At 39.5% G+C, this 27,389-nt stretch overlaps 1 protein-coding gene across 1 annotated transcript in view; it reads left to right on the top strand.

The window, feature by feature from the left end:
• The window catches only part of OTC (ornithine transcarbamylase), a gene marked incomplete at its 5' end in the record, with an annotated part of 29,992 nt that extends 6,862 nt beyond the window's left edge, over nt 1–23,130 (top strand). The window contains 6 exons of the mRNA XM_083362552.1: nt 712–865; nt 10,039–10,161; nt 15,360–15,413; nt 15,503–15,652; nt 19,716–19,853; nt 22,439–23,130. Of these exons, the coding sequence (XP_083218678.1) occupies nt 712–865; nt 10,039–10,161; nt 15,360–15,413; nt 15,503–15,652; nt 19,716–19,853; nt 22,439–22,498 (679 nt within the window). The 3' untranslated portion in view covers nt 22,499–23,130. The remainder of the gene's footprint in view (nt 1–711; nt 866–10,038; nt 10,162–15,359; nt 15,414–15,502; nt 15,653–19,715; nt 19,854–22,438) is intronic.
• Between the last annotated feature and the right edge of the window lie 4,259 nt (nt 23,131–27,389).

The following is a 27,389-nucleotide window of genomic DNA, read 5'->3' as shown; positions in this document are numbered from 1 at the left end:
CAAAGTCACAACTGTTACTCAGAAAAACATGATATTGAATGATGGAGGTTGTTGATCAGAAAAGAAAAGCTCCTTTAATGAAGATTTTACATTTTTCCATTTACTTTAATAATCTCAGAGCTAAAAAACAGTAACAATGTAGTTTAATATAAAAAAATACCATTGTCCTAATATGTTCTTCACAGACCAAATCCATCAAGTTCTGTAACCTAGATTTAAATCCCTCATGTTCTTATACTCTCTCTCTCTCTCTCTCTCTCTGTGTGTGTGTGTGTGTGTGTGTTTGTGTGTTTGTGTGTGTGTGTGTTTCTGTAGATGCATATATAATTGGAGTTTAAGGATATAAAGACTAGTTTTTTGCACATTTTAAAATTATATTTTAGTTTCAATAAGTTCATACATCCCTCTAAATAATAATATTTGCTTATTTTAAATAAATATGATACAGAAATTCAGCAATTACAATATATTTTTATGGTTGAAGTCAGTCAATGTATGTTTATTTAATAAGTTAACATGTGTAAACTCAGCCTTTCCATAACATTACATTGATACTGTATATGTATCTGTGTGAATCTCATGCAGCATAACTAGCACATAGACATGTAGTATTGCATATTTTAAAGTGTGAAAAATGGTTAAAATTATTCAGCTATTCAGGTAGTTATTGCATTGATACATTACAGAGGCTTTATATTTTGTTTTCTATAGGGTATTATCAACCATGACAGATGCAATCCTGGCCAGAGTATATAAACATTGTGACCTAATCACACTGGCAGAAGAAGCCGTAATCCCAGTGATAAATGGGTTGTCTGATTTTGATCATCCTATCCAGATTTTAGCTGATTATCTTACACTTCAGGTAATAGCTTTCTATTCTTTGATTTAAAATATAGTTTTTAGCAATTTGTACTCTTCTGAAAAGTTCAATATGTTTGAGTTATAAGGAGATATATAGGTCTATCTTAGAGAGTTCAGATTTGAACTGAAGTTAAGAAATCGACAGAAGAAAATATTTGTAACTCAGGGTTGAACTGTGGGGGTCCTTAGTGCTCTCTGAGCTTGGTGGTTTTGTTGCAGACATTTTATTACCAACTAGGTGACATCATCAATGCACAAGGACCTCATAGTTAAGAAATATTTATATTATATTATATTTATTATATTTTTATACCGCCCTTCTCCCGAAGGACTCAGGGCGGTGTACAGGGCAATAAATATAAAAACGGAATACAAAAGTTAAAAAACGATTAAATATTATGCCCAAGTTTAAAAGAGTAATTAAAAACATATTAAAACCCCAACCCTAACCCATCAAACCAGGTCAGATTGCTCAAATAAATAAGTTTTTAGATTGCGCCGGAAGGAGCGAAGGTCGGGGGTCATCCGGAGCTCAACCGGCAAGCGGTTCCACAGGTCTGGCGTGCCCACAGAGAATCCCTGATTCAATTCTTACTTCAGATTCAATCTCCTAGCCAGCTGCTGTTTTCTACCTTACTCCCATGTCTTGTATATAGGCAATAATATTCATATATTTTATAAAGTGGTCATAGAAATATTGAGATCATATTTAGAGAAGTGTTCTGTATACAGTAAATGCTATATATTTTTAATTATTTTCTTCAGGATAAGAAGAAAGACCAACTGATCTTTTCTTCCAGACTCTGATTCCAGTCACTGTAAACATATCTGTGTATAGATGCAATAGACATAAATTTGGTCCCTGGTTAGAATAGCAAGACAATGTGAAGCAAGTTTATATTCAGGTTTCTGTAAGACAATCTCAAGGCAGAAAACCTTCATTGTCTGATAAAGAAGTTTGCTCTGTAAGGTAATCAAATAGGTAACACCCTGGAGAGCTCCAAGTGTACTGTAATTTCCATCAATAAAGCCCTGCCTGAATTTAAGGAGGGCTATATAGTTTAGATGATTAGCAGTGCCTTCAGTTGTCAAATTTTTGACACACAAGCCAAGGAAGCAAGAAGCACAGAGATTCCATTAAGGTATCTTTATTATTAACCTGGGATAAATATAGAATTTTGAAAACAGTGATAGAAATTTACCAGCTTCAATTGTAGTAAGTTAGTATGATGGAGCCTCTTTAAAGTGATTTTCCCTAGATCTTTCAGCACTCGGATTGAGTTGCCTTTTCTGAAATGAACTACCTTGCTTCCAATTTTTCCACAATTTCTCATATCATTGAGCAAAGCTTCTTTACTTAAAAAGACCCAGCCTGGAAACTCTCAGCTAGATGCAGTAAGATTTCCTAGAACAGAGAAGTGCTGGTAATATAGACTGCTCTGGTGCCAGATCATCAAGGTTCGTGTAAACATCAGTGACTGTTATTATTTCCTCCTGTCCAAATTCCTAAGTCATAGTTTCAAAAGGAGTGAAACCAAATGGTTATGAGAATTGGAGAGTTGGCTTCAAGCGTTATTTTTTTCCTCCCTTCCCATTCCTATCAAATGAAATCTCTATCCCTAGCTATCTTATGTCATATAGGTTTATATATATATATATGTAAAGGTAAAGGTTCCCCTGCACATGTGTACTAGTCGTTTCTGACTCTAGGGGCCGGTGCTCATCTCCGTTTCAAAGCCGAAGAGCCAGCGCTTGTCCGAGGACGTCTCCGTGGTCATGTGGCCGGCATGACTAGACGCCAAAGGCGCACGGAATGCTGTTACCTTCCCACCGTAGTGGTCCCTATTTTTCTACTTGCATTTTTACGTGCTTTTGAACTGCTAGGTTGGCAGAAGCTGGGACGAGTAACGCGCTCACTCTGTTATGCGGCACTTGGGATTCGACCCGCCAAACTGCCGACCTTCTGATTGACAAGCTCAGCGTCCTAACCCACTGAGCCACTGCATCCCATTTCAAGCTGACTGACTTGAAATTCTCCCCTGCCATCTGCGATTGGATTCAGGACTTTCTTAGGGATTGGTTACAAACAGTGATGGTCGGGTCTGCTTTGTCCACCCCCCTGAAGCTTTGCACCGGCACGCCACAGGGCTGTGTGCTTAGCCCCTACCTGTACTCTTTTTTTTTTTTATTGAAAAATTTTAACATACAGTTTGTCTTTAACAGTCCCCCCTCCCCCTCCCCTCTCCCTCCCTCCCTACCCCTCCCCCCTCCCCCCCCGACTTCCCAGAGCTAAATACAAGGTATAGAAAAAAAACAATCATAAACAACCATATACTAACAACCATAAACTCTAAAATCCATCACTCTCTAGCTTATATAGGATAATACAAACCTTAATAATATTAAATATATATAAAAAAGAAAAAAGAAAAAAAAGGAAAGAAAGAAAGAAAAAGAGAAGGAAGACTTATTCAAATGCTACATGAAACTTCTTAACCCTATATTTGTTCTGGATATACTCAACCCATTTTCTCCATTCCATAATATAACGTTCTTGCGAGTGGTCTTTCAAGTAAGCCGAAATCTTTGCCATCTCTGCCAGGTCGGAAACCTTTAAAGTCCATTCTTCTATGGTCGGCAGTTCCTCTTTCTTCCAATACTGACCTATTAAAAGTCTTGCTGCCGTGATTAAGTTCAACATCAACTTAGTGTCCACAACCGTAGCATCTGTGATTATTCCCAACAAGAAGAGTTGCGGACAAAACTTTATCCTTTGCTTGAAAATCTTCTGCATATTCCACCAGATTTTTATCCAGAAGGCCTTAACCTTTTTACAAGTCCACCATACATGAAAATATGTTGCATCTTCATCACCACACCTCCAACATTTTGGTTGATAATTCGGATACATACTTGCAAGCTTTTTAGGATCTAAATGCCATCTATAAAACATTTTATAAAAGTTCTCTCTTAGATTTTGAGCTTGTGTAAATTTTACGTTCCTCATCCAAATCTTTTCCCACGTGTCCATTGTAATAACTTCTTGAATATTTTGGGCCCATTTTATCATACAATCCTTAACAAGTTCTGTTTCTGAGTCAATCTCTATCAATGCAAGATATATCCATTTAATATGTGCTGGACCCTGATTTCTGATTTGCTTTATCAGATTTTCATCAGTCATTGTAAAACCATTTTTCTGATCTTCTTTCCACCTGGCCCGTAGCTGAGTATATTGAAACCAATTCTGAACAATCTTCTCATCTCGCAAGAGACTATATGGTTTCAAACACCAGACATTTCTTTCCAAGCTTAGAATCTCCTTGTACGTAGTCACATCATGTTTGAAACCAGCATGTATATTTTCTATTGCGTGTTTTGGAATTGCCCACAATGGTATCTTACCGTCTAGCTTATGTCTGTACTTCTTCCAAACTCTCAGCAATGCCTGTCTTAAAATATGCACTCTAAACACATTATCTACCTTCTTATCATACAACAAATATGCATGCCAGCCAAACAACAAGTCGTGGCCCTCAAGATTTAATAATCTCTCTTGTGTCAAATTAATCCAATCACTTATACCTACTAACGCAGCAGCTTCATAATATAATTTAAGATTAGGCATTTTAAGACCACCTCTTTCACGAGTATCCTGCATAATCTTAAGTTTAACTCGTGGCCTTTTCCCTTCCCAAACAAATTTATTGATACCTCTCTGCCATTCCTCCAAGTTAGAATCTTTCTTAAGAACCGGTATCATTTGAAATAAAAATAAGAATTTAGGCAGGACATTCATTTTTACTGCTGCAATTCACCCCAACAAAGACAATTGCAATTTTTCCCAACTCTCCATTTCTTTTTGGATTTTTCCCCATAATTTTTCATAATTATTTTTATATACAGGTAATTTTGTATTAGAGGGCGACAAAAGCACCCCCAAATATTTGACCCTTTTCACAATCTCAAATCCAGTTAACCCTTCTAAAAGGGCCTTTTGCGATGCTGTCATGTTTTTGGCCAAGATTTTAGTTTTTTGTACATTAACTTTAAATCCAGAAACCTTCCCATATTGCATTATTATCTCCATCAGGTCCACAACAGAGCTCTCCGGCTGGGTCACTGTAACAACCAGATCGTCTGCAAACGCTCTCAATCTATAATCCTGATCTCTAATCTGTATACCCTTAATTCTTTCCGAATTTCGTATTTTTACCAATAATATCTCCAATGTTAACACAAATAACAAAGGCGATAGCGGGCACCCTTGCCTTGTACCCTTCTCAATATTACATACTTCTGACAAACTATTGTTAACTATTATTCGAGCTGTTTGTTTTTGATATAATGCCCTAATTGGTTGCAAAAATTTATCCCCAAAATTCATTTTATCTAAAACTTTCATCAAAAATTGCCAATTCAATTGATCAAAAGCTTTTTCAGCATCTAAAAAAATTAGCACCGCAGGGATCTGGTTGTTCCTTTCCAAAAATTCCAACACATCAACTATATGCCTCACGTTATTTTTCATTTGCCTACCACTAATAAACCCAGTTTGATCCCCATGAATCACCCGTTGCAGAACCCTCATCAATCTATTAGCCAGCACCTTAGCAAATATCTTGTAGTCTGTATTTAATAGTGATATCGGTCTATAGTTTTTTACTTGAGTAGCATCTTGGTCTTCCTTCGGAATCAGAGAGATAAAAGCAGTTCTCCAAGATGGAGGCACCTTTCCCCCTCTCTGGATTGTCTGGAACAATTCCTTTAACGGTTTAACCATCTCTAATTGTAAATTTTTGTAGTAGGCCGCAGTCAAACCATCTGTACCTGGCGCTTTGTCGACCTTCAACTCCTTAATTGCTGTAAATATTTCTTCTTCTGTAATCAATTGATTAATCTCCTCTTTTTGTACTTGCGTAAGAACCGGGATGCTAGCATTCTCCAAATATTCATCAATGTCTTTTTCATTAATCTTCTCCTTAGCATATAATTTAGAATAAAAATCCACAAAAGCTTCCTTAATAAAATCCTGTTGAAACACTACCTTCCCCTTATGTTCAATTTTGTCTATGTTAGAAGCCCTCTGCTTCTAGCTGTCTATAAGCTAGCCATCTACCTGGCTTATTAGCATTGCAAAAAGTATTATGCCTGGCAAACCTCAAGTTGGTTGGCACTTGATCAGCCATTAATTTATCAAATTGTCCTCTTAATAACTTGATAGCCTCCTTAGTCTTCACATCCAATGGATTCAAAATCAAAGCATTCTCTTTTTCCTTAATTTCATTCTCCAATTCTTTCCTTCTAGCTTCCAAAATACGTCTATGTTTGTTATTCATATATATCAACACTCCTCTCATATAGGCCTTGCTAGCATCCCAAACCATATCCATAGAAGTATCCTTATTCATATTAATTTCAAAAAAGTCCTTCATTCGCTGTTTACACTCTTCCACATTTTTCTGGTTTCTAAACAAATTCTCATTTACGCGCCACGAGCGCCTATCTCTGTTGTTCTTATTAATCTCTAACCATACTGGGCTATGGTCAGAAATAGCTCTTGCACAAATCTTTACCTTCTTAATCCTAGAAAAAAAATCATTAGTCAGCAAAATAAAGTCAATCCTAGAAAAAGATTGATGTCTATCAGAAAAAAAAGTATAATCCTTTTCATGCGGGTGTGTGTCACGCCAAATGTCTCGCAATTCCAAATCATCCTTCATTTTGAAAAAAGACTTAGGCAGTCTGGCATGACACGGAATATGCTTAAAAAAACCAGCCTTATCCATCTGTACGTCCAAAACGCCATTCCAATCCCCCATAAAAATAAACGATTTGTAATCCAACTGAGTAAGCTTTGTATGAAGTAAGCTAAAAAAGTCAGCCTGTTGTTGTTGTTGATTAGGAGCATACAGTCCAACTAAAAGCGTTTTTTTGCCTTCTAGCAACAAATCTATCATTACGTATCTTCCATGCTTATCTGCTTCAATTAAGTCCGCTGTTATAACACTTTTAACATAAACAACCACTCCGTTTTTCTTATTCATTGCAGAGGCAACAAATTGCGTACCCAATCTTGAATTCAGTAAAAACTTTTGGTCCATAGCCCTAATATGCGTTTCTTGCAAGCATATAACATCAGTCTTAAATTGTTTTAAATATTGAAAAACTTTCTTTCTCTTCTGAGGCGAATTTAATCCATTAACATTCCAAGTTAAAAATTTAGTCGCCATACTTGTCGCCCCGAAGCTTTTGGAGCACCTCTTCAATGGCCCTGTCTCCTTTGGGCTGTGCTCCTCCCACTGCCTCGCTGTAAGTGCGCTTTGAAAGTTCCATAAACTTCTGCTGGTCTTGTTCTTTTATTTGTTTTGCTCTTTTTATAGCAGCACGCGTCACCCTTAGCTCTCCAGCATCAGCCAACAAAGTTGTAGTTTGATCCCCTCCAGCACCATCCTCCTCTGTCTGACCATCTTCAGCCTCATGAGGTTTTTCTTCACCAAATCCCTTTGCCGCTTCCAGAAGTGATAGTGGGGTTGCTTTTAAAACATTATTGTAGAAATCATGCGCCTGTGCCACAGTAACCAGACGGTATCTTTTACCTTCATGCATCGCCACCAGCCCAACTGGAATCTCCCATCTGAACCTTATATCACGTTGTTTAAGTTCCTGCACAAGAAATGCAAAGTCCTTTCTTCTCCTTAAGATCTTTGGAGGAATTTCCTTTAAAACCAAAACTTCTTGGTCAGCAACCACTACTTTAGTATCATAGGCAGCTTGAATAACTTCATCTCTGATTTCTCTCTTTGTAAAATAAACCACCACATCTCTAGGTAACTTCCTCTGTCTGGCAATCCATGAATTAACACGAAAAGCTTTATCCATACATCCCTTTATTTCAGATGCTGGCTGACCCAATACTGCTTCCAGGGCTTCAGAAATCAGCTGCTTTAAGTCTTCTTTAATATTTTCTTTCTACCTGTACTCTTTATACACTTATGATTGTGTATCATCTGACCCATCCACTGCGATAATCAAGTTCGCAGATGATACAACTGTGGTGGGTCTTATTACAGGTGGGGATGAGACAGCATATAGGGCGGAGGTACAAAAACTATCCATATGGTGTAGTAACAACAACTTGCACCTAAACATCGGCAAGACGAAAGCGATGGTTTTAGACTTCCGGAGAAAAAAAGGAGGAACCTGCCCCACTTCACATCGGAGAGAACTGTGTAGAGAGAGTTTCCTCCTTTAAATTTCTGGGAGTCTACCTCTGTGAAGATCTGACCTGGAAAGTTAACACAACTCAGGTGGCTAGAAAGGCCCAACAGAGGCTTCACTTTCTTAGGGTCTTGCGGAAGAACAGGGTAGAACAACAGCTAATGACCCTCTTTTACCGGTCTACTATAGAGAGTGTCCTCTCGTATGGTATTGTGGTTTGGTATGCTGGTCTGACAGCCGCAGATAGGAAAGTATTACAGAGGGTAGTAAGCACAGCACAAGACATTGTGGGCTGTTCCCTGACACCACTGGATAACATCGCCAGGGCTCGTTGCCTTGGAAGAGTGAAGAAGATTCTCAGGGATGACTCACACCCTGGACGGTATCTCTTTACTCTCCTACCATCCGGTAGGAGATATAGGAATATAGCCAGCCGTACCAACAGGCTGAAAAATAGCTTTTATCTGTGGGCTGTTAGGCTTTTAAATGGGACATAATCTTATGCAGAATTGACTTGGGAGGCCGGTGTGTGGTGTAGTTGGTTCACATAGTGTGGTGGGATGGAGGGTTTGTTGTCACTGTGTGTTGGGGGGAGAGAGCACGGGGGGAGGCTCAGCTAATCTCAATGTACACATGTACTTTGACAATAAAAAGGTTTATTATTATGAGGAACATTTTAAAGGAAACAGATATTTTTTAAAGCTGCTGAATTAATTCAAATTTCAAAGACTTCACATTAATTTGTGAAGAAAAATAATAAGAAATGAGAAACCCAAGGGTGATTTAACCCTCATATATGAAAGCTTGTATCCCTCCAGCTTATTTTCTTTCAGTACCACTATATTTTATGTGAAATAAGGTTTATATATACACTTCCTTGCATAACTGTTTTATAAAAAATATACATGATAAGTGAATGAAAGATAGGCTTTTTAAAGATCTAGTAACCACTTGCTGATTAAAATGTACAGTCATTCCTTTGACTGGATGAATCACCCAAACTGTCTGGATACCTTTCAGTGCATGAAAAAAATACAAGAACATCCCTTCAGAATACCTAAAAATCTCTGCACTGCAGAAGACATCGAAGCACTTCCCATGCATCTATGGAATAACTATATAGTACTGCCCTGGAGTAGCAAATACTCTAATTGAAAATGAGAGTCAGCCTACTTAAACTGCTTTGAAATGTCTAACATCATGTAATTTCATAACAGTGTAGAATTAATTAAGCCATATTCATATTTTCTATTTGTCCAGTATCTTTTTAATCCAGTTTTCACTTTTATAGTATATTTTGTGGTCAAGAATCTATATGTTTTCAGTTATCAAATGGTTTGCTATTTTTATACCAATTCACTACCTATTTGCTGTACTAGTAAATCCCCATATAAGTTACCCTTTGGAATACCTGCATTATCAACCATATTTCTTTTTTCTCTTAGATTCTGGGGTGTAGAAGGACAGTGGAATGGAAATTACAGCTTGGCTTCCATCATCAAATATAAGAGAGATTTAATAGAGAATACCTTTTTTGTTGGCTAGCAATGGCTATTATAATTATCCAAGGCTATTATGCTAACAGCATTTCAGTCTGCCAAAAAAAAGCTATTGCAAGGTTAAATGATTTTCCATTTATTGTTATAACAATAATATATTAATTCAGCCTTGGTTAAAATGGTAATTCATTAACAATAAGGTTAGTTATAATAATAATAATTGTATTAACAAAATACAATACCCTGTCTGTGAAGTAAGGGATCCGGAGCAAGTAAAATTATTGCCAAATGATTACCTGTAGTTTATGATTAAAATATTCAGATTTAACAAGTATACAGTACCATTGCTATACTAAGCATATTGACTTTTCTCAAAAGATTCCAATTTCTATATTCTCTATCTCTCTTTTCCCCCTTCCCCCCCTCTCTTTGTTTTATTTATTTTTGGGGATAGGAACATTATAGGTCCTTGAATGGATTGACCCTCAGTTGGATAGGTGATGGAAACAATGTTCTAAACTCTATTCTGTTGAGTGCTGCTAAATTTGGGATGAATCTTCATGTTGCTACTCCAAAGGTAAGGGATTTTTACTGTTATAAACAGAGATCAGTTTGTGATGCTTAAATATTTAAACGATTTTAAACATAGTGTGAGATATTCAGAAGAGGTAACTCATTTGTTTTTGCCTACTATGTCTATTCATGGAGTTTAACTGTGAGGAACCACGTGGACCAGAAATAACTTAAAATAGAGCATATTATAACTCTTGCTCACATTTTGCAAATATGACTTGCAATTATTTGCTACCATTCATCTTATTCTCTTTGAACAGCCTTCGCTCAACATGGTAGACTATAACTCAGGATTATCATCCTAAGGATACTGCATTAGGAAAGCAGAGAGAATGGAGAGGATGAACTCTTATTAAGTTTCAGTATTACAGACAGAAAAGGAGTTTTGTTTCTGCTTTTTATCCTCCTCCTCCTTCTCTTCCTGCTCCTCCTCCTCCTCCTCCTCCTCCTTTTCCTGCTCCTTCTCTTTTGCCACTGCGTATTTTGTAGCTGAATGTGAATTGGTAATAAATCAGCTCATTTACTTCATACAGAATACACCACAAGATTACAGGTACTTCTTCATTTATGATGGCAATTGGGATCAGGATTGCCACTGCTAAGTGATGCAGTTGTAAATCACAATGTCACATGACTGCTTCACTTAGCAAAGGCAGTCCAGGCAGTCCAAGTTGTTGTCTTAAGCCAAGACAGTGGGTTGTTATGGGGGAAGCAGCAGGAGTCCCAGATCAGGAGCACAGGAGGTGGGGGCATAGCAAAGGGGATGGGAAAGGCCCTGGGCAGCCTGGCACAGGCTGTAACATGAGTTGGGGACCCCAGTGATACAAGTGCAGGGAGTCTCAGGAAAGGAGGGTGCAGTGTAGTTGTTGAGTGGGAAGTCAGAGTAGTCCCGGGTAAGGAGTGTGTGTGTGGGGGGGGTGCCACAGGGGTGGGGGTGATTCTGGGAAGCTTGGCACAGGTCACATATGAATTGAGGTGGGATGCTGCAGTTTAGCTCCAACAGTGAAAATGCAGGGGAGAAGGTGCTGATGGGTGTTTGTGAGCACAGGCAGACCACGGAAGAAGGACACAGAGTGCATGTGAATGTAGGGAGGCCAGGAAAGAAGAGCATGGGATGCATGCAAGCATGTGTGCATATGCAGAGAGGCCCAAGAAAGCATGATGAGATGCAGGAATGCAGGGGAGGACTTACCAGAGGAACTTATGAACTTCGTTTGCGGAAAGCTGGCAATAAAGGCTGCAAATGGAGGCCATGTGACTATGGAGCATTGCTGCAACTATTGTAAATGTGAGGTGGTTGCCAAGCATCTGAATCATAATCACATGACTGGGGTGTTCCAAAGGCTGGGAGTTGGAGGACCAGTATAAGCACCACTTGCCCAGTGTCTTTCCAACTTCTAATGGTCAGGGGATCCTGCTGAATGAGAGGTCAGTAAGCAAAGACTACCTTATAGAAGTCCAGAAATGATTCTATATGGCAAGAACTTTAACCACATGATAAAAAGATAGAATGATTGCTTAAGCTCTGTCTACTATCTAGTCTTCTTCCAGTTCTAATCATAACCAAATAGCCCCATCTTTATCATTGTACTTGAAAAGAAAAATCTACCAAGTGAACAAAACAGTCCTTGAAGGAGAATGTGAAGAATTACATTTTTAAGACATGCCACTTATTGTGTATATAGAAAGCCCAAGTTAAATGGGTTCGGTACCCACCAATGATTTAGGCAACTGTAATGAAAACTTCTTGTTGTTAGTTGCGAAGTCGTGTCTGACCCATCGTGACCCCATGGACAATGTTCCTCCAGGCCTTCCTGTCCTCTACCATCTTCTGGAGTCCATTTAGGTTCACACCTACTGCTTCAGTGACTCCATCCAGCCACCTCATTCTCTGTTGTCCCCTTCTTCTCTTGCCCTCCATCCTTCCCAGCATTAGGCTCTTCTCCAGTGAGTCTTTCCTTCTCATTAGGTGGCCAAAGTATTTGAGTTTCAACTTCATGATCTGGCCTTCTAAAGAGCAGTCATGATTGATCTCCTCTAGGACTGACCGGTTTGATCGCCTTGCAGTCCTACGGACTCGCAGGAGTCTTCTCTAGCACCATAGTTCAAAGGCTTCAATTCTTTGGTGCTCAGCCTTTCTTATGGTCCAACTTTCATTGCCATACATTGCAACTGGGAAGACCATAGCCTTGACTATACACACTTTTGTTAGCAGGGTGATGTCTCTGCTTTTTAGTGTGCTGTCTAGATTTGCCATGGCTTTCCTCCCCAGGAGCAAGCGTCTTTTAATATCTTGGCTACAGTCTCCCCGTCTGCGGTGATCTTGGAGCCCAGGAAAATAAAATCTGTCACTACCTCCATTTCTTCCCCATCTATTTGCCAGGAATTGAGAGGGCCGGATGCCATCATCTTGGTTTTCTTAATGTTTAGTTTCAACCCAACTTTTGCACACTCCTTCTTCACTCTCAACAAGAGGTTCTTTAGTTCCTCTTCACTTTCTGCCATTAGAGTGTTATCATCTGCATATCTTAGGTTGTTGATATTTCTCCCAGCAATCTTTAATTCCAACTTTTGATTCATCTAGCCCTGCATTTCTCATGATGTGCTCTGCATATAAGTTAAACAGGCAGGGTGACAGTATACAGTATTGCCGGACTCCTTTCCCAATTTTGAACCAATCAGTGGTTCTGTGTCCAGTTCTCACTGTTGTTCTTGACCTGCATATAGATTTATCAAGAGACAAATAAGTTGGTCTGGTACTCCCATCTCTTTAAGAACCTGCCACAGTTTGTTGTGATCCACACAATCAAATGCTTTAGCATAGTCAATGAAGCAGAAGTAGATGTTTTTCTGGAACTCCCTAGCTTTCTCCATGATTCAGCGTATGTTGGCAATTTGATCTCTACTTCCTCTGCGTCTTCAAAATCCTGCCTGTACTTCTGGTAGTTCTCGATCCACATACTGCTGGAGTCTAGCTTGTAGGATTTTAAGCATAACTTTACTAGCATGAGAAATGAGTGCAATGGTGTGATAGTTTGAACATTCTTTGGTACTGCCTTTCTTTGGAATTGGAATGTAAACTGATCTTTTCCAATCCTGTGGCCACTGTTGAGTTTTCCAAATTTGCTGGCAAATTGAGTGTAGCACTTTTACTGCATCGTCTTTTAAGATTTTGAAAGCTCAGCTGGAATACTGTCACCTCCACTAGCTTTGTTGTTGCTCAGCTTTCCTAAGGCCCATTTCACTTCACATTCTAGGATGTCTGGCTTGAGGTCAGTGACCACCTCATTGTGGTTATCAGGGACGTTAAGCTCATTCTTGTATAGTTCTTCTGTGTAATATTGCCACCTCTTCTTAATTTCTTCTGCCTCTGTTAGGTCCTTGCCATTTTGGTCCTTTATCATGCCCATTTTTGCATGAAATGTTCCCTTCATCTCTCCAATTTTCTTGAAGAGATCTCTAGTCCTCCCTATTCTATTGTTTTCTTCTATTTGTTTGCACTGTTCATTTAAGAAGGCATTCTTATCTCTTCTAGCTATTCTCTGGAATTCTGCATTCAATTGGGTCTATCTTTCTTTTTCTCCCTTGCCTTTCACTTCCCTCCTGTCCTCAGCTATTTGCAAAGCTTCCTCAGACAGCCATTTTGCTTTCTTGCATTTCTTTTTCTTTGAGATGGTTTTAGTTGCTACTTCTTGTACAATGTTGCGAACCTCCGTCCATAGTTCTTCAGGAACTCTGTCTATCAGATCTAATTCCTTAAATCTATTCGTCACCTCTACTGTATATTCAACAGGGATATGATTTAGTTCATACCTGAGTGGCCTAGTGCTTTTCCCTACTTTCTTCAGTTTAAGCCTAAATTTTGCAACGAGAAGCTCATGGTCTGAGGCACAGTCAGCTCCTGGTCTTGTTTTTACTGTCTGTATAGAGCTTCTCCATCTTTGGCTGCAGAGCACATAGTCAATCTGATTTCTGTGTTGACTGTCTGGTGATGTCCATGTGTAGAGCCGTCTCTTGGGTTGTTGGAAAAGAGTGTTTGCTATGACCATCGTATTCTCTTGACAAAATTCTATCAGCCTGTGCCCTGCTTCATTTTGTACTCCAAGGCCAAACTTGCCTGTTATTCCAGTTATCTTTTGTCTTCCTACTTTAGCATTCCAATTCCCCATGATGATAAGGACATCATTTTTTGGTGTTAGTTCTATAAGTTGCTGTAGGGCTTCATAGAACCGGTCAATTTCATCCTCTTCAGCACCAGTGGTTGGGGCATAGACTTGGACTACTGTGATATTGAATGGTTTGCTTTGGATTCGAACTGAGATCATTCTGTCATTTTGGGGATTGTATCCCAGTATTGCTTTTCCTAGTCTTTTATTGACTATGAAGGCTACTCCATTTCTTCTGAGGGATTGTTGCCCACAGTAGTATACTTGATGCCCATCTGAATTAAATTCACCCATTCCTGTCCATTTTAGTTCATTGATTTCTAAGATGTCGATGTTTAGTCTTGTCATCTCGTTTGACCACGTCCAGCTTTCCTTGATTCATGGATCTTACATTCCAGGTTCCTATGGAGAAAAAATCTTTACAGCATCGGACTTTCCTTTCACCACCAGATACATCCACAGCTGAGCGTCCTTTCGGCTTTGGCCTAGTTGCTTCATTCTTTCTGGCGCTACTAGTACTAGCCCTCTGCTCTTCCCCAGTAGCATATTGGATGCCTTCTGACCTGAGGGGCTCATCTTCCAGCGTCATATCTTTTTTGCTTTTGGTACTGTCCATGGGGTTTTCATGGCAAAGATACTGGAGTGGGTTGCCATTTCCTTCTCCAGTGGATCACGTTTTGTCAGAACTCTCTGCTATGACCTGTCCATCTTGGGTGGTCCTGCACGGCATAGCTCATAGCTTCATTGAATTACACAAGCCCCTTCGCCACAACAAGGCAGTAATCCATGAAGGGGAATGAAAACTAGAGAATTATTTTATTTCCTGATGGACACCCATTAGGGAACAAACATTAATTTGCTGTAAGTTAAATTGTGACATAACACACATTTCAGCTTATCCTTTTTCTTTTACCCAGCTATGTAGAGAGGCCATTATAAAGCTAGACATTTTATAATTAGCCTATCTTCAGAATGTTAAAACAAGTTTTACCAATAATAGAACATATTTTAATATATATTTCTTCTCATTTGATAGGGTTTTGAGCCAAATCCTACAATAATCAAAATAGCTGAAGAATATTCTATAAAGGTATGAGCGTTACATTTTAAAATGTGATTTTAAAATCTACATTCTACAGCATGTTAACTTAGCATACCTCTTTTCCTTTATTTGATCAGTACGGCACCAAACTGCTTCTCACAACTAACCCATTGGAAGCTGCCAAGGGGGCCAATGTTTTAATTACAGACACATGGATAAGTATGGGGCAAGAAGAAGAGAAACAAAAGAGACTGAAGGCTTTCCAAGATTATCAAATAACAATGGAGGTAAAATATGTTTTTCTTTTATTCTGTTTATTGATTCCTAAAAATTAGCTTCAAAATTACCACTAAGGATTTGCTAACTTATTTGGGAAAAATTAAAGGAGATATCTATTTTGATTAAAACTTTCAGTTACTTTGAAGAAACTGTGCAAATGCCACAAGAATGACCAACTCCTGAGACTAAAAATTAATCTAATCTAGTTTGAAGAGGCCCTTTGGGAAGTTTTGCTGTCCAATTTGCATCCAATCTTATATTTGACGGTATGCAATAATTAAATATTAGACCATGTGTTGTGGGCACTAAATTGTCTATTTATTGCACCTATAATGTTCAGTTTCATGTGAGTTAGAACTTGCACAGATTAGAAAATTAGTTCTACTAAAGATAGAACCTTTTTTAAAAAATTAAAGTTTCTTTATATACTTGATATTCTGTATCTATATCAAATGGATATGGCAAAAAGTAAGAGATATGTGTTCTTCACAATATAGGGCAATTTTCCATCTCCCTTAGTAGAGTGCAATAAATCATGGGTTATTAAATATACGGAACATGTGGATAGAGGAATAGATTCCACTGTAAAAAAAGCGGGGGGGCTATAGTATATTAATTCTAAATGCATCAAGACCCTAATATAAAGTATTGGCAATTTTCTAATTTGAAAACTAAATTAGTATTATGTGAAATATGAGCTAAATGTATACTTGATATATAAAGCTAATGTCCCTTTTACTTCTTTCTATCAATTCTTATATTGAGTTTAATTAGATTTTTTTTAATGATTACAAACATGCTCAGTTTATTGGACATTATTTGTAGATTTTGGATTGTTTGTACCAAGCTGAGTGATATTTTCTTATTAGCAGATGTGCAGTAAGTGTTTATTTTACCTTCTCTAAATTTTGCTGCCTATTTGTAAAATCTGATTGAACCATTATTATTATTATTATTATTATTATTATTATTATTATTATTATTATTATTATTATTATTATTATTATTATTATTATTATTATTATTATTATGATTTATATCCCGCCCTATCTCCCGAAGGACTCAGGGCGGCTAACAACAAAACATATAATAAGTACAGAAATTAAGATAAAAATAAATACACTTACATGCTAATACACTTACTGCATTTTTTTAAAAAAAATATTTAAATAGATTTCTATATGTTAAAATAAGATATTTTAACATATAGACCTCCATTTTTAATTTTGGATGCAATTGCCTTTACCTGTTGAGACTGGTGAATAATTTGGTAGTAGTCTTAGATCCTCAGCTCATGCTCAAAAGCAGTGCTAGCTTTGGCCAAGAATGCCTTTGCACATCTAGTGAGCTAGTTGCACCCATTCTAAGATAAGTAACCCTTTGAGATGGTCACTTATGCTTTAATCACTTCATGGTTGGACTATTGGAAGGTGCTTTACATGGGAGTGCCCTTGAAGACCGGTTAGAATATACATCTTGTCCAGAATGCAACATTGTGGGTAGTGATGGGCATGTCTTGGTATGCACATGTAACATTACTAAATGAGCTGTACTGGTTGCCTGTAAGTTTCCAAGCCTAATTCCAGGTGTTAGTTTTTATCTTGAAAGCATTTCATAGCACAGGACCTGGCTATTTGAGGGATATCCTATATTCCATGGTTTCTGACCACCCAATATGGAACATATGACATAATACTATGTGCTTCAGTACAGTTGAACCATTTTTATTGCTACTGTTTAGTAACTGCCATATTACAAGAGTGATATGCCAGGTGGGCATACATCTCCCCTCCTCTCTCTTTTCATTAATCTTTTATGTTACTGTACAGTGTTTCTGTCTATACTGTATCCACATGCCCACAGATAAACACACACATACGCACACATAGATTCCTAAAGCATTTTTATGTGTTTTATTTTGTCTTTTGTAAAAGTTGGTTGTGAAGTAGAAGAGGATATTTGTGTTTTGTCTGTAAAGTTTACTATCAACCACTGTTTCACATGCAGTTCAGTATCACAGAATAAGGAACTTACTCTAACTGAAAGACAAAAATATCATATATATTTTTAAATATATTTAACTTACCGTATTTTCCGGCGTATAAGACGAGTTTTTAACCCATGAAAATCTTCTCAAAAGTCAGGGGTCGTCTTATACGCCGGGTGCTGAAACTTTAGGGACAGGGCTGGCTGGAAAACCTGGAGCAGATCTCCCATTTAGTCTGCGCAGGGAAAGCGGGACCAATTGGAGAAGAAGCTGCAGTCTGTGATTTTTTACAGGCTGGGGTCTGGGCGTCTTTCCTTCTAAAGTTGAAGAGCAGCTGTCTGCTCTATCCCAACTTGAAAGGCAGGTGGGGAATGCAGCAGTCAGAGCAGCGGCTTAGCTCTAAGGACACATTTGACTCAGGAACTGGGCGGGCTGGCTGGAAAACCTGGAGCGGATCTCCCATTTGGTCTTTTTTTTATCCCATTTATATCCCGCCCTTCTCCGAAGACTCAGGGCGGCTTACAATTTAAAGCACAAATCAATGTGCTTAGCAATAGCCTTCATTCTATTTCACACACACACCCCCACAAGCAGCATTATTACAAAGTCAGCTTATTGCCCCCAACAATCTGGGTCCTCATTTTACCTACCTCGGAAGGATGGAAGGCTGAGTCAACCTTGAGCCTGGTGGGATGCCAACCTGCACTAATTGCAGGCAGCTGGTGTTACTTAAGGCTCTGCGCAGGGAAAGCTTTAGAGTGAATTAGGAAAAGTGAAAAAGTGAATTAGGAAAATAGGGAACGGTTGCTGGAATTGGGTATGTGTAGTTTAACGAAGAGAAGGGTGAGGGGTGACATGATAGCAGTGATCCAATATCTCAGGGGCTGTCACAAAGAAGAGGGAGCCAAGCTATTCTCCAAAGCACCTGAAAGCAGGACAAGAAGCAATGGATGGAAACTAGTCAAGGAGAGAAGCAACCTAGAACTAAGGAGAAACTTCCTGATAGTTAGAACAATTAACCAGTGGAATAACCTGCCTCCAGAAGTGGTGAATGCTCCAACACTGGAAGTTTTTAAGAAGAGACTGGACAGCTATTTGTCTGAAATGGTATAGGGTTTCCTGCCTTAGCAGGGGGTGGGACTAGATGACCTCCAAGGTCCCTTCCAACAACTTCTTCTTCTTCTTCTTCTTCTTCTTCTTCTTCTTCTTCTTCTTCTTCTTCTTCTTCTTCTTCTTCTTTGGGTTTCCCGATACTCCCATGTAACACCTCTACTCCGCGAGCTGCATTGGCTTCCGGTTGTCCTCCGGGTAAGATTCAAGGTGCTGGTTATGACCTATAAAGCCCTAAATGGCGTGGGTCTGGGTTACTAAGTACCTGCATGTCATAAGCATTTGAATTAAAATTACCATATTAAAATCAAATCTGATGTTTTTTAATTTTTATTTGGTGTGTGTTGGAAGAGGGGTAGTCTTATATGGCGAGTATAGCCCAAACCCTATAATTTAACAGGAAATGTAGGGGGTCGTCTTATACGCCCAGTCGTCTTATACGCAGGAAAATACGGTAAATATATTTAAGTTAAAACAAGAAAAACAAGAAAGTCCAGTTTGCCTGTGAAAAAGCACCTTTGAGGTACCTTTTTATAATTCCTGAAACCAAGCCCACCTTTTTATAGGTTTGTTCTGTAGCTAGAAAGAGCAACTCTGCAATCCTGTGGAAAGATGTGACTTTTTAAAAAAACAGGTGAATTTTTGCCTTTAAATTTGAAGCACTGCGCAGCCTTATTTACATGCTATTATTATCAATATTTGTCCAGTTTTAATAAATATGATAAGTTATACATCTTTCCAAACACACACAGATACAGATACATATACATAAAATATGCTGCCCATCTCACCAATGGGCATGAGTGAGAGAGACTAAAACTACATACTGTATAACACTGTCCAGAGTTGCTTTCTTAGTGAGATGCATGGTTTCTACATTTAGTATATAAATAAAAACAAAGTTGTTTTTCCTTTCTATTGCAACATTACTTACTAATGAGATTCAAATATATGTATATCTTCTGAATGTTTAGACTGCGCAGGAGGCTGCTTCTGATTGGACTTTCTTACACTGCTTACCCAGAAAGCCAGAAGAAGTTAACGATGAAGTATTCTATTCTCCAAAGTCACTGGTTTTTCAAGAGGCTGAAAATAGGAAATGGACTATTATGGTAGGAGCATTGTAGTCACTTATATGTGAGCAATACTGTAGGTGGTGGAGCTTTACAGGTAGTCCTTGACTTACAACAGTTCATTTACAACGGCACTGAAAAAAGTGACCTATGACTGTTTTTCATACTTACAACCCTTGCAGCATCCCCATGGTCACATGATCAGAATTTGGATGCTTGGCAACTTGCTCATATTTATGACAGTTGCCGTGTCCTGGGGTCATGTGATCACTTTTTGGGATAAGCAAAGTCAGAGGGGAAGCCAGATTCACTTAACAACCATTTATTACAACTGCAGAAATTCGCTTAATAACTGTGGCAAGAAAGGTTGTAAAATGGGGCAAAATTCACTTAATAAATGTCTCACTTAGTAAAATAAATTGTGGGATCAGTTGTGGTTGTAAGTTGAGTACTACCTGTATTCTATTTTTCTTTTTGATAGTTGGAATCACACCAACTATCCAATATATATATATTAAATTGAGGCCTGCAGTAGTAATAATTATTTCAGCATTGACTAAATCATTTTCAGGTGTTTATGCTTATAAACAAAATGGCATCAATGGGCTTTTACAGCCCCTGTTTGACTAATATGGGTGGGAGGGAGCAATGCTAAGTATTAAAAATAAGAACAAGACAAGGCAAGGAAGTTGTGATGGATATAGTCCCATTAGTATTAGTATTAGACACTCTTGTTGGCCAATGGATAATTGGCTACGTTTGAATGAACTATCTCCTATGACTTAATGATTGTCAGCATGGAGGCAGGAACTGTGGTTAATCAGGATTTCTGTCCTAAAAAGAAAATATTTAGAAGGCAGCATCCCCTAGGTCAGACATGTCAAACACAAGGCCTGGGGGCCGGATCCGGCCCACGAAGTGGTTTCATGTGGCCCATGAAGCCAACCTGGAAACAGTGAGGGAATGGCCCCCACTGCCTTGGCCCTGGCCCAGAGACCCTCCTTCTGCCAGAGACCCTCAGATCTGTCCCACTCCTGCCCAGGCCCCCACAGGCACCCTTGATGCAAACGATGTAGAGCTGGCCACGCCCACCCAGTAGGCCATGCCCACCCTGGCCATACCCACCCGGCCCCTTGAGGGCAACCGCAATGCTGATATGGCCCTCAATGAAATTGAGTTTGACACCCCTGGTTGAGGCTAAGTTGGTAGCATCAATAACCTGAACTGACTATATATATATATATATATATATATATATATATATATATATATGTTTCAAATGTTAACTATTTAGATTACCTTGCTAGGCCCCAAACATGGGGCAAATCTTTATTTCCTGTTTTCAGCCTATCTTGAAGGCTATCGAACAGGCAGTAGTCACACCGGACAATTCATATATTTGTGTAAATTACTAACAAAGAATTAAAGGGAAACTGAGATGCATTTCTGACTCATTAGTCGTATGGCTGGCTGAGGACGACTAATGAGTCAGAAATGCATCTCAGTTTCCCTTTAATTCTTTGTTAGTAATTTACACACATATATATATATATATATATATATATATATAATCTCTTTTAAAAATCTCCCAATATATCTTTATATGAGATCACTGACTCCTCCATTCTAAGGCCCCCTCCCTTCTCCCTTCGTTATGTGGCTCAGAGTGGATCTGTTATTATGGGGTTAAAAAAGAATTTCAAAAGCCACACTTTGGAGTTTTTTCTATATTTTTTCTAGATTCTTGCTCCCTGCTGCCAAATATGTTTTTTAAGATAAGCAATCCATCACCAAAAAAAGGTGATTCTCATTAATTAACTCATTCTAAAGCAGGGGTGTCAAACTCAATTTCATTGAGGGCTGCATCAGCATTGCGGTTGCCCTCAGGGGGCCGGGTGGGTATGGCCAGGGTGGGCGTGGCCTACTGGGTGGGTGTGGCTAGAGTGTGTATGGCCTACTGGGTGGGCGTGGCCAGCTCTACATCGTTCACATCAAGGGTGTCTATGGGGGCCTGGGCAGGAGTGGGACAGATCTGAGGGTCTCTGGCAGAAGGAGGGTCTCTGGGCCAGGGCCAAGGCAGTGGGGGCTGTTCCCTCACTGTTTCCAGGATGGCTTCGCGGGCCACATGAAACCACTTCGCGGGCCGGATCCGGCCCCCGGGCCTTGTGTTTGACATGTCTGTTCTAAAGAGTTAGACAAATTTCTTGCTGATAAGGCTATCATTGGCTACAGCAGTGTTTGTATGTGACCTGCAAGATTACAAGTGGCAAACCTTTGAACTCCATTTTTGCCAGCAAGCCGTAATAGGAAAAGCTTTTCTTCCTTTGGATACTGAACTAGATGCAACTTTAGTCTTCTTCAACAATGTTTTTATGCATTTTCTTACTAATATTAAGATAAAGGGACACTGCATATATGTTCTACATTATTATCATTTTACTGAGACTTTCAATGCTGTCAGCAAACACTGAGTTGGACTATGGTACCAATGGAAATTATGGGCTGAATTAGTCATGATCCAGTCTACATCCAATTGATTTTATTGGTTATTAATCTAACAAACTAAACCCACTCTATGTATGTAATATTTTTCCTAGTGTAATTGTATTAATTCTCTCTTCTAGGCTGTCATGGTTTCCCTGCTGACAGATTATTCACCACAGCTGCAAAAGCCTACATTTTGATTTTGAGGTTTCTGCCAAAGAAAAAATTCTTTTACAGCAGAATAGTTTGCTTTATAAAGGAACTTTTTCTTTCAAAGCAAGATCAAATCAGTGATATTTATTTAACAAAACTACAAAAGTTCGTGCTATATTTTCACAGTGGATCGGTTCTTTCATTTAAACATTGTGGCTGCACTTTTTTTTTCTATTACCTTCCTGTTCTGTGGTCTGCATTTTGATTAGATTCCCATATATTTAATATTTTAGCAAATGGATTGTTTCAAAATCCAAACAATGGTTTGACACTGTAGAAGTAGAAGTGACCTCATAAACATGTCCTGGAGTCATTACTGTAAAAATCACTGCAGTTTTCTCAAAAGCTTTCTTCTTTCCCTGCTGATGGGAGAGCATGACCAGATATGTCCCTGTGCACTGGGGGGCGGAGAGGGGAGAGTTGGGGAGTGAGAAAAAAAGAAAAAATTACATGCATTTCAGATCCAATAGGAAAAAAAATCCAAGCTCTTTCTTTTCAAATACTATACTTTAATTTGATCCATGAGACCTACTTTTATGCTAGAATTCCTAGAAAAGAATAGAATTTGGGTGTAATTAGTAAACTGTTATGCCTGTTCCAGGCAAGCTTGCCAAAGTTGCTTTTTCACATTATTGTTTAGACTATGTAATTATCCTTCAGATTTTGCTTTCTTCAAACATCCCTATTGTACTATTCGGCAAAAAAACTCCCATAACATCGGGTATAATTCATATATATTCATATATATATATATATATATATATATATATATATATATATATATATATAATACTTTATGTTGAATTGAATAACTTGACATCCCGGATTAAAATGACCCCTCAGCTATTTTTATGTAGTTCCTGGAGCTTCCTCTAATGACATGAGAAACAAATATATCACAAGCATTTAAATGCATTCAACATCTTAAAAAAATCCCCTTCCAATAGGCATATATTATAAGCCATGATAGCAACAAAATATCACATGTCATGTGTCATGATTATGTAATTTGCAGCAGTTGCATTATCTTTGATGCAAGTAGATAAATCACATTGTTTTCATAATGACGTGTCGTACTGTCATTTGTTTTTCCTTATTTCTCTATGAATGCCTATGTCTTTCCTTACTAACCTAAGTAAAAACAGAAAATTCTGGCTCCACCCACATGGTGATGTATTCCCATCTACTTGATATCATTCCTCCTCCCACTATAGCCCCAACAACCAAAAAATTGCCCATCCATTCCTCTATATTTTAACTATGTATAGTTTACAAATTATAAATTTGGAAATGGAGTCTGCAACCAATAAACTGGAAAACTAAAATCTATGTTGCAGAGGAGTTCCATTTCTGAAGCTATTGGGCTCCATATAAAATCTTTAAATAGTTTTTGGATGTTTTAAAGACTACAATGTATTTAATCTGCCACAAGACCCTACAGTAGTATATTTGGAAGGACAATTTTAAACAAATTGTTATAATATTTTATTTATTTAAATGGATAAGGGATTTTTCTCTTTTCATGCATTCCATGTTTTCCTAAATGCTTATACAGTAGTCACTAAAACCCAAATTTCCAAGAGAATGCAGATTGTAACAGTGGAAATGCTGACTTTTTCATGGCACATTATTTCACTTAACAGTATATCCTATATACTGTTATATCCTATACTCGGAGGCTCCAACTGGTACAGAATGCGGCCGCGAGAGTTGTCTTGGGAGTTTCCCGGTACTCCCATGTTACACCTTTGCTCCGCGAGCTACATTGGTTACCAGTTGTCTTCCGGGTGAGGTTCAAGGTCTTAGTGATGGTTTTTAAGTCCCTACATGGCATGGGTCCGGAATACCTCGGGGACCACCTGCTGCCGGCGTCAACCCCCCTCCGCCCTGTGCGTTCCCACAGAGAGGGCCTCCTCAGGGTGCCTCCAGTCAGAGAATGCCGGCTGGTGGCCCCCAGGGGGAGGGCCTTCTCTGTGGGCGCCCCGGCCTTATGGAATCAACTGCCGGTGGAGCTCCGGATGGCACCGGATCTCCGCTCCTTCCGGCGCGGGTTAAAGACCCACCTGTTTGAACAAGCTGGCCTGGCCTGATGGGGAGTTAATTTGGGTTTTTAAATATTTGTATATTTTACTGTTTTATCTTGGGCATTAATTTAATTCTATTTTAACTTTTGTAGTTTTGTACTTTTATCATTTGCCCTGTTCACCGCCCTGAGTCCCTAGGGAGAAGGGCGGTATAAAAATTTAATAAAACTGAAACTGAAACTGAAACTATAAGGCAGATTCTCTTGACAGATTTAATTTTCTTGCAGTTTGCACAATATGTATGCAATGTTTAACTTGTGTTTCGCCATATGTTGGAAAAAAATGCATCAAGGAAGCCTGATTTGCCTGTTTGAAAACAGTGGAGCTACTGCATCTAGTATGAACATGCTTTGATTAGAAAAACTTGGTTTGACACTCAATTAGCGGTTTAGGGAATAATTCTCTTTGACTTGGTTTGAATCAGGGATTGCCTATTTCAGCTAAATGTCTATTTTAAAGCAAAATTATACCTTTTTTTAACAAGTAATGCTTAAAACACAAGACATACATGTGAGGGGAAGGGATCCCCAACGAATGGAATGAACTTTGCAGGAACATTGTATAGTTATGATGGAATGAAGATTTTAAAGAAATAAATGCAGTTTTTCCTTCACATTTGTTTCTTGTTTGGGGAGATTACACGAGGAGACATAATTATCCTGCTGTAAAAAGAAATCCTATCAAATTGCAGACAAATTAAAAAGGCTGTCCAGAAGGAATTTTTAAAATGGGGAAAATATTAATTTAGCTGGGTTTCCATTCAACAAGATGCGAAGGGTAGCAGCAAGTTTGGGAAAGCAGCAGATAGAGGGAGAGAAATGGGTATCTACCTAGTCAGAGTGGTTTGGTGCAAAATGAGGTATGCCACACGAAAAGTTATAGTACTTGCTCCACAGAGCTTCTGGGAGGGTTCTTATGATTAAAAGGATCAGTCCCTTGACTTCTTTTCCCCTCTTTCCCTTAGCATTCTGATTTTTATAGAGAAATGTAAACAGTGCAGCCCTATTTGTAAGACATTGGGTCTGCTATCAGAAATACTGTACTACAACATGCTGTGTCACTCATGAAGCATTCTGGTTTGGTTTTGTTGGTTTGCATGCATTCTGTTTTGCCTAGCTCAAATACCTGCCCAAAGAAACATTTTAATCAGTATTTTAGTGCCTTAAAAAAAATCCACCTCACCGGGTTGTTAATTGGAACCTGGTAATACAGGATCATATCTTATACTTGAAGGGATGCGGTGGCTCAGTGGGTTAGGACGCTGAGCTTGTCGATCAGAAGGTCGGCAGTTTGGTGGGTCGAATCCCGAGTGCTGCGTAGCAGAGTGAGCGCCTGTTACTTGTACCAGCTTCTGCCAACCTAGCAGTTCGAAAGCACGTAAAAATGCAAGTAGAAAAATAGGGACCACTACGGTGGGAAGGTAACAGTGTTCCGTGCGCCTTTGGTGTCTATCATTTATTTATTATTTATTTATTTAGTTATATTTATATACCGCCCTATTCCCTGAGGACTCAGGGCGGTTTACAGGGAATTAAAAATCCAAAATACAAAAATTAAGAACAAATTAAAAAGTATTAAATTAACCCTGTAGTCAGTTAAAAAACCCCAAATTAAAAATTCTTCCTCAGTCTGGGCCCGAGAGCTGAAAAAGCCAGGTCTTCAGGCCCCGGCGGAATGATCGGAGGTCGGGGGCAGTCCTCAGCTCCACCGGCAGCTGGTTCCAGAGGGCAGGCGCTCCCACTGAGAAGGCCCTATCCCTGGGTGTCACCCGCCGGCAATCTCTCACCGGCGGAACCCTGAGCAGACCCTCCCTGTGGGAGCGCACTGGGCGAAGGGCGTTTGATGCCGGCAGCAAGTGTTCCCTCAAATATCCCGGACCCAGGCCATGTAGGGCTTTATAGGTGATAACCAGCACCTTGAATTTCACCCGGAGGGCAACCGGAAGCCAATGCAGCTCGCGGAGTAGAGGTGTTACATGGGAGTATCGGGAAACCCCCATTACAACTCGCGCGGCCGCATTCTGCACCAGTTGAAGCCTCCGAGTGTTCTTCAAGGGCAGCCCCATGTAGAGAGCGTTACAGTAGTCCAAACGGGAGGTCACAAGCACATGAGTGACTGTGCGTAGGGCGTCCCGGTCCAGATAGGGACGCAACTGGCGCACCAGGCGAACCTGTGCAAAAGCCCCCCTGGTCACGGCTCCTATGTGATCTTCAAAATTGAGCCGTGAATCCAGGAGGACGCCCAAGTTGCGAGCCCTATCAACGGGGGGTAACACCTCACCCCCCATCATTAGAGGTGGAATAACATGGTTAACCCGGGACGCCGATACGCACAGCCACTCAGTCTTGGCGGGATTGAGACGAAGCCTGTTTCTCCCCATCCAGACCTGAACCGCCTCCAGGCACCGGGACATCACGGAGAGGGCATCACTGGGTTGGTTCGGGGTGGAAAGAAAGAGTTGGGTATCATCAGCGTACTGGTGATACCCCACCCCAAAACCACGAATGATCTCGCCCAGCGGCTTCATGTAGATGTTGAACAGGAGAGGTGAGAGAACCGACCCCTGAGGAACTCCACAAATGAGAGACCTCGGGGCGGATCTCTGCCCTCCTGTCAACACCGACTGCGAGCGGCCCCGGAGGTAGGAGGAGAACCACCGTAAAACGGTGCCTCCCACTCCCAACCCCCTGAGACGCCGCAGCAGGATACCATGGTCGATGGTATCAAAAGCCGCTGAGAGATCTAATAGGACCAGGACAGAGGAGCAACCCCTGTCCCTAGCCCTCCAGAGATC

This window comes from Vipera ursinii (genome assembly GCF_947247035.1).
Source record: "Vipera ursinii genome assembly, chromosome: 4".
NCBI lineage: Eukaryota > Metazoa > Chordata > Lepidosauria > Squamata > Viperidae > Vipera > Vipera ursinii.
Note: the sequence above shows the minus strand (reverse complement) of the source record. Positions and strands in the feature narration are given on the sequence as shown.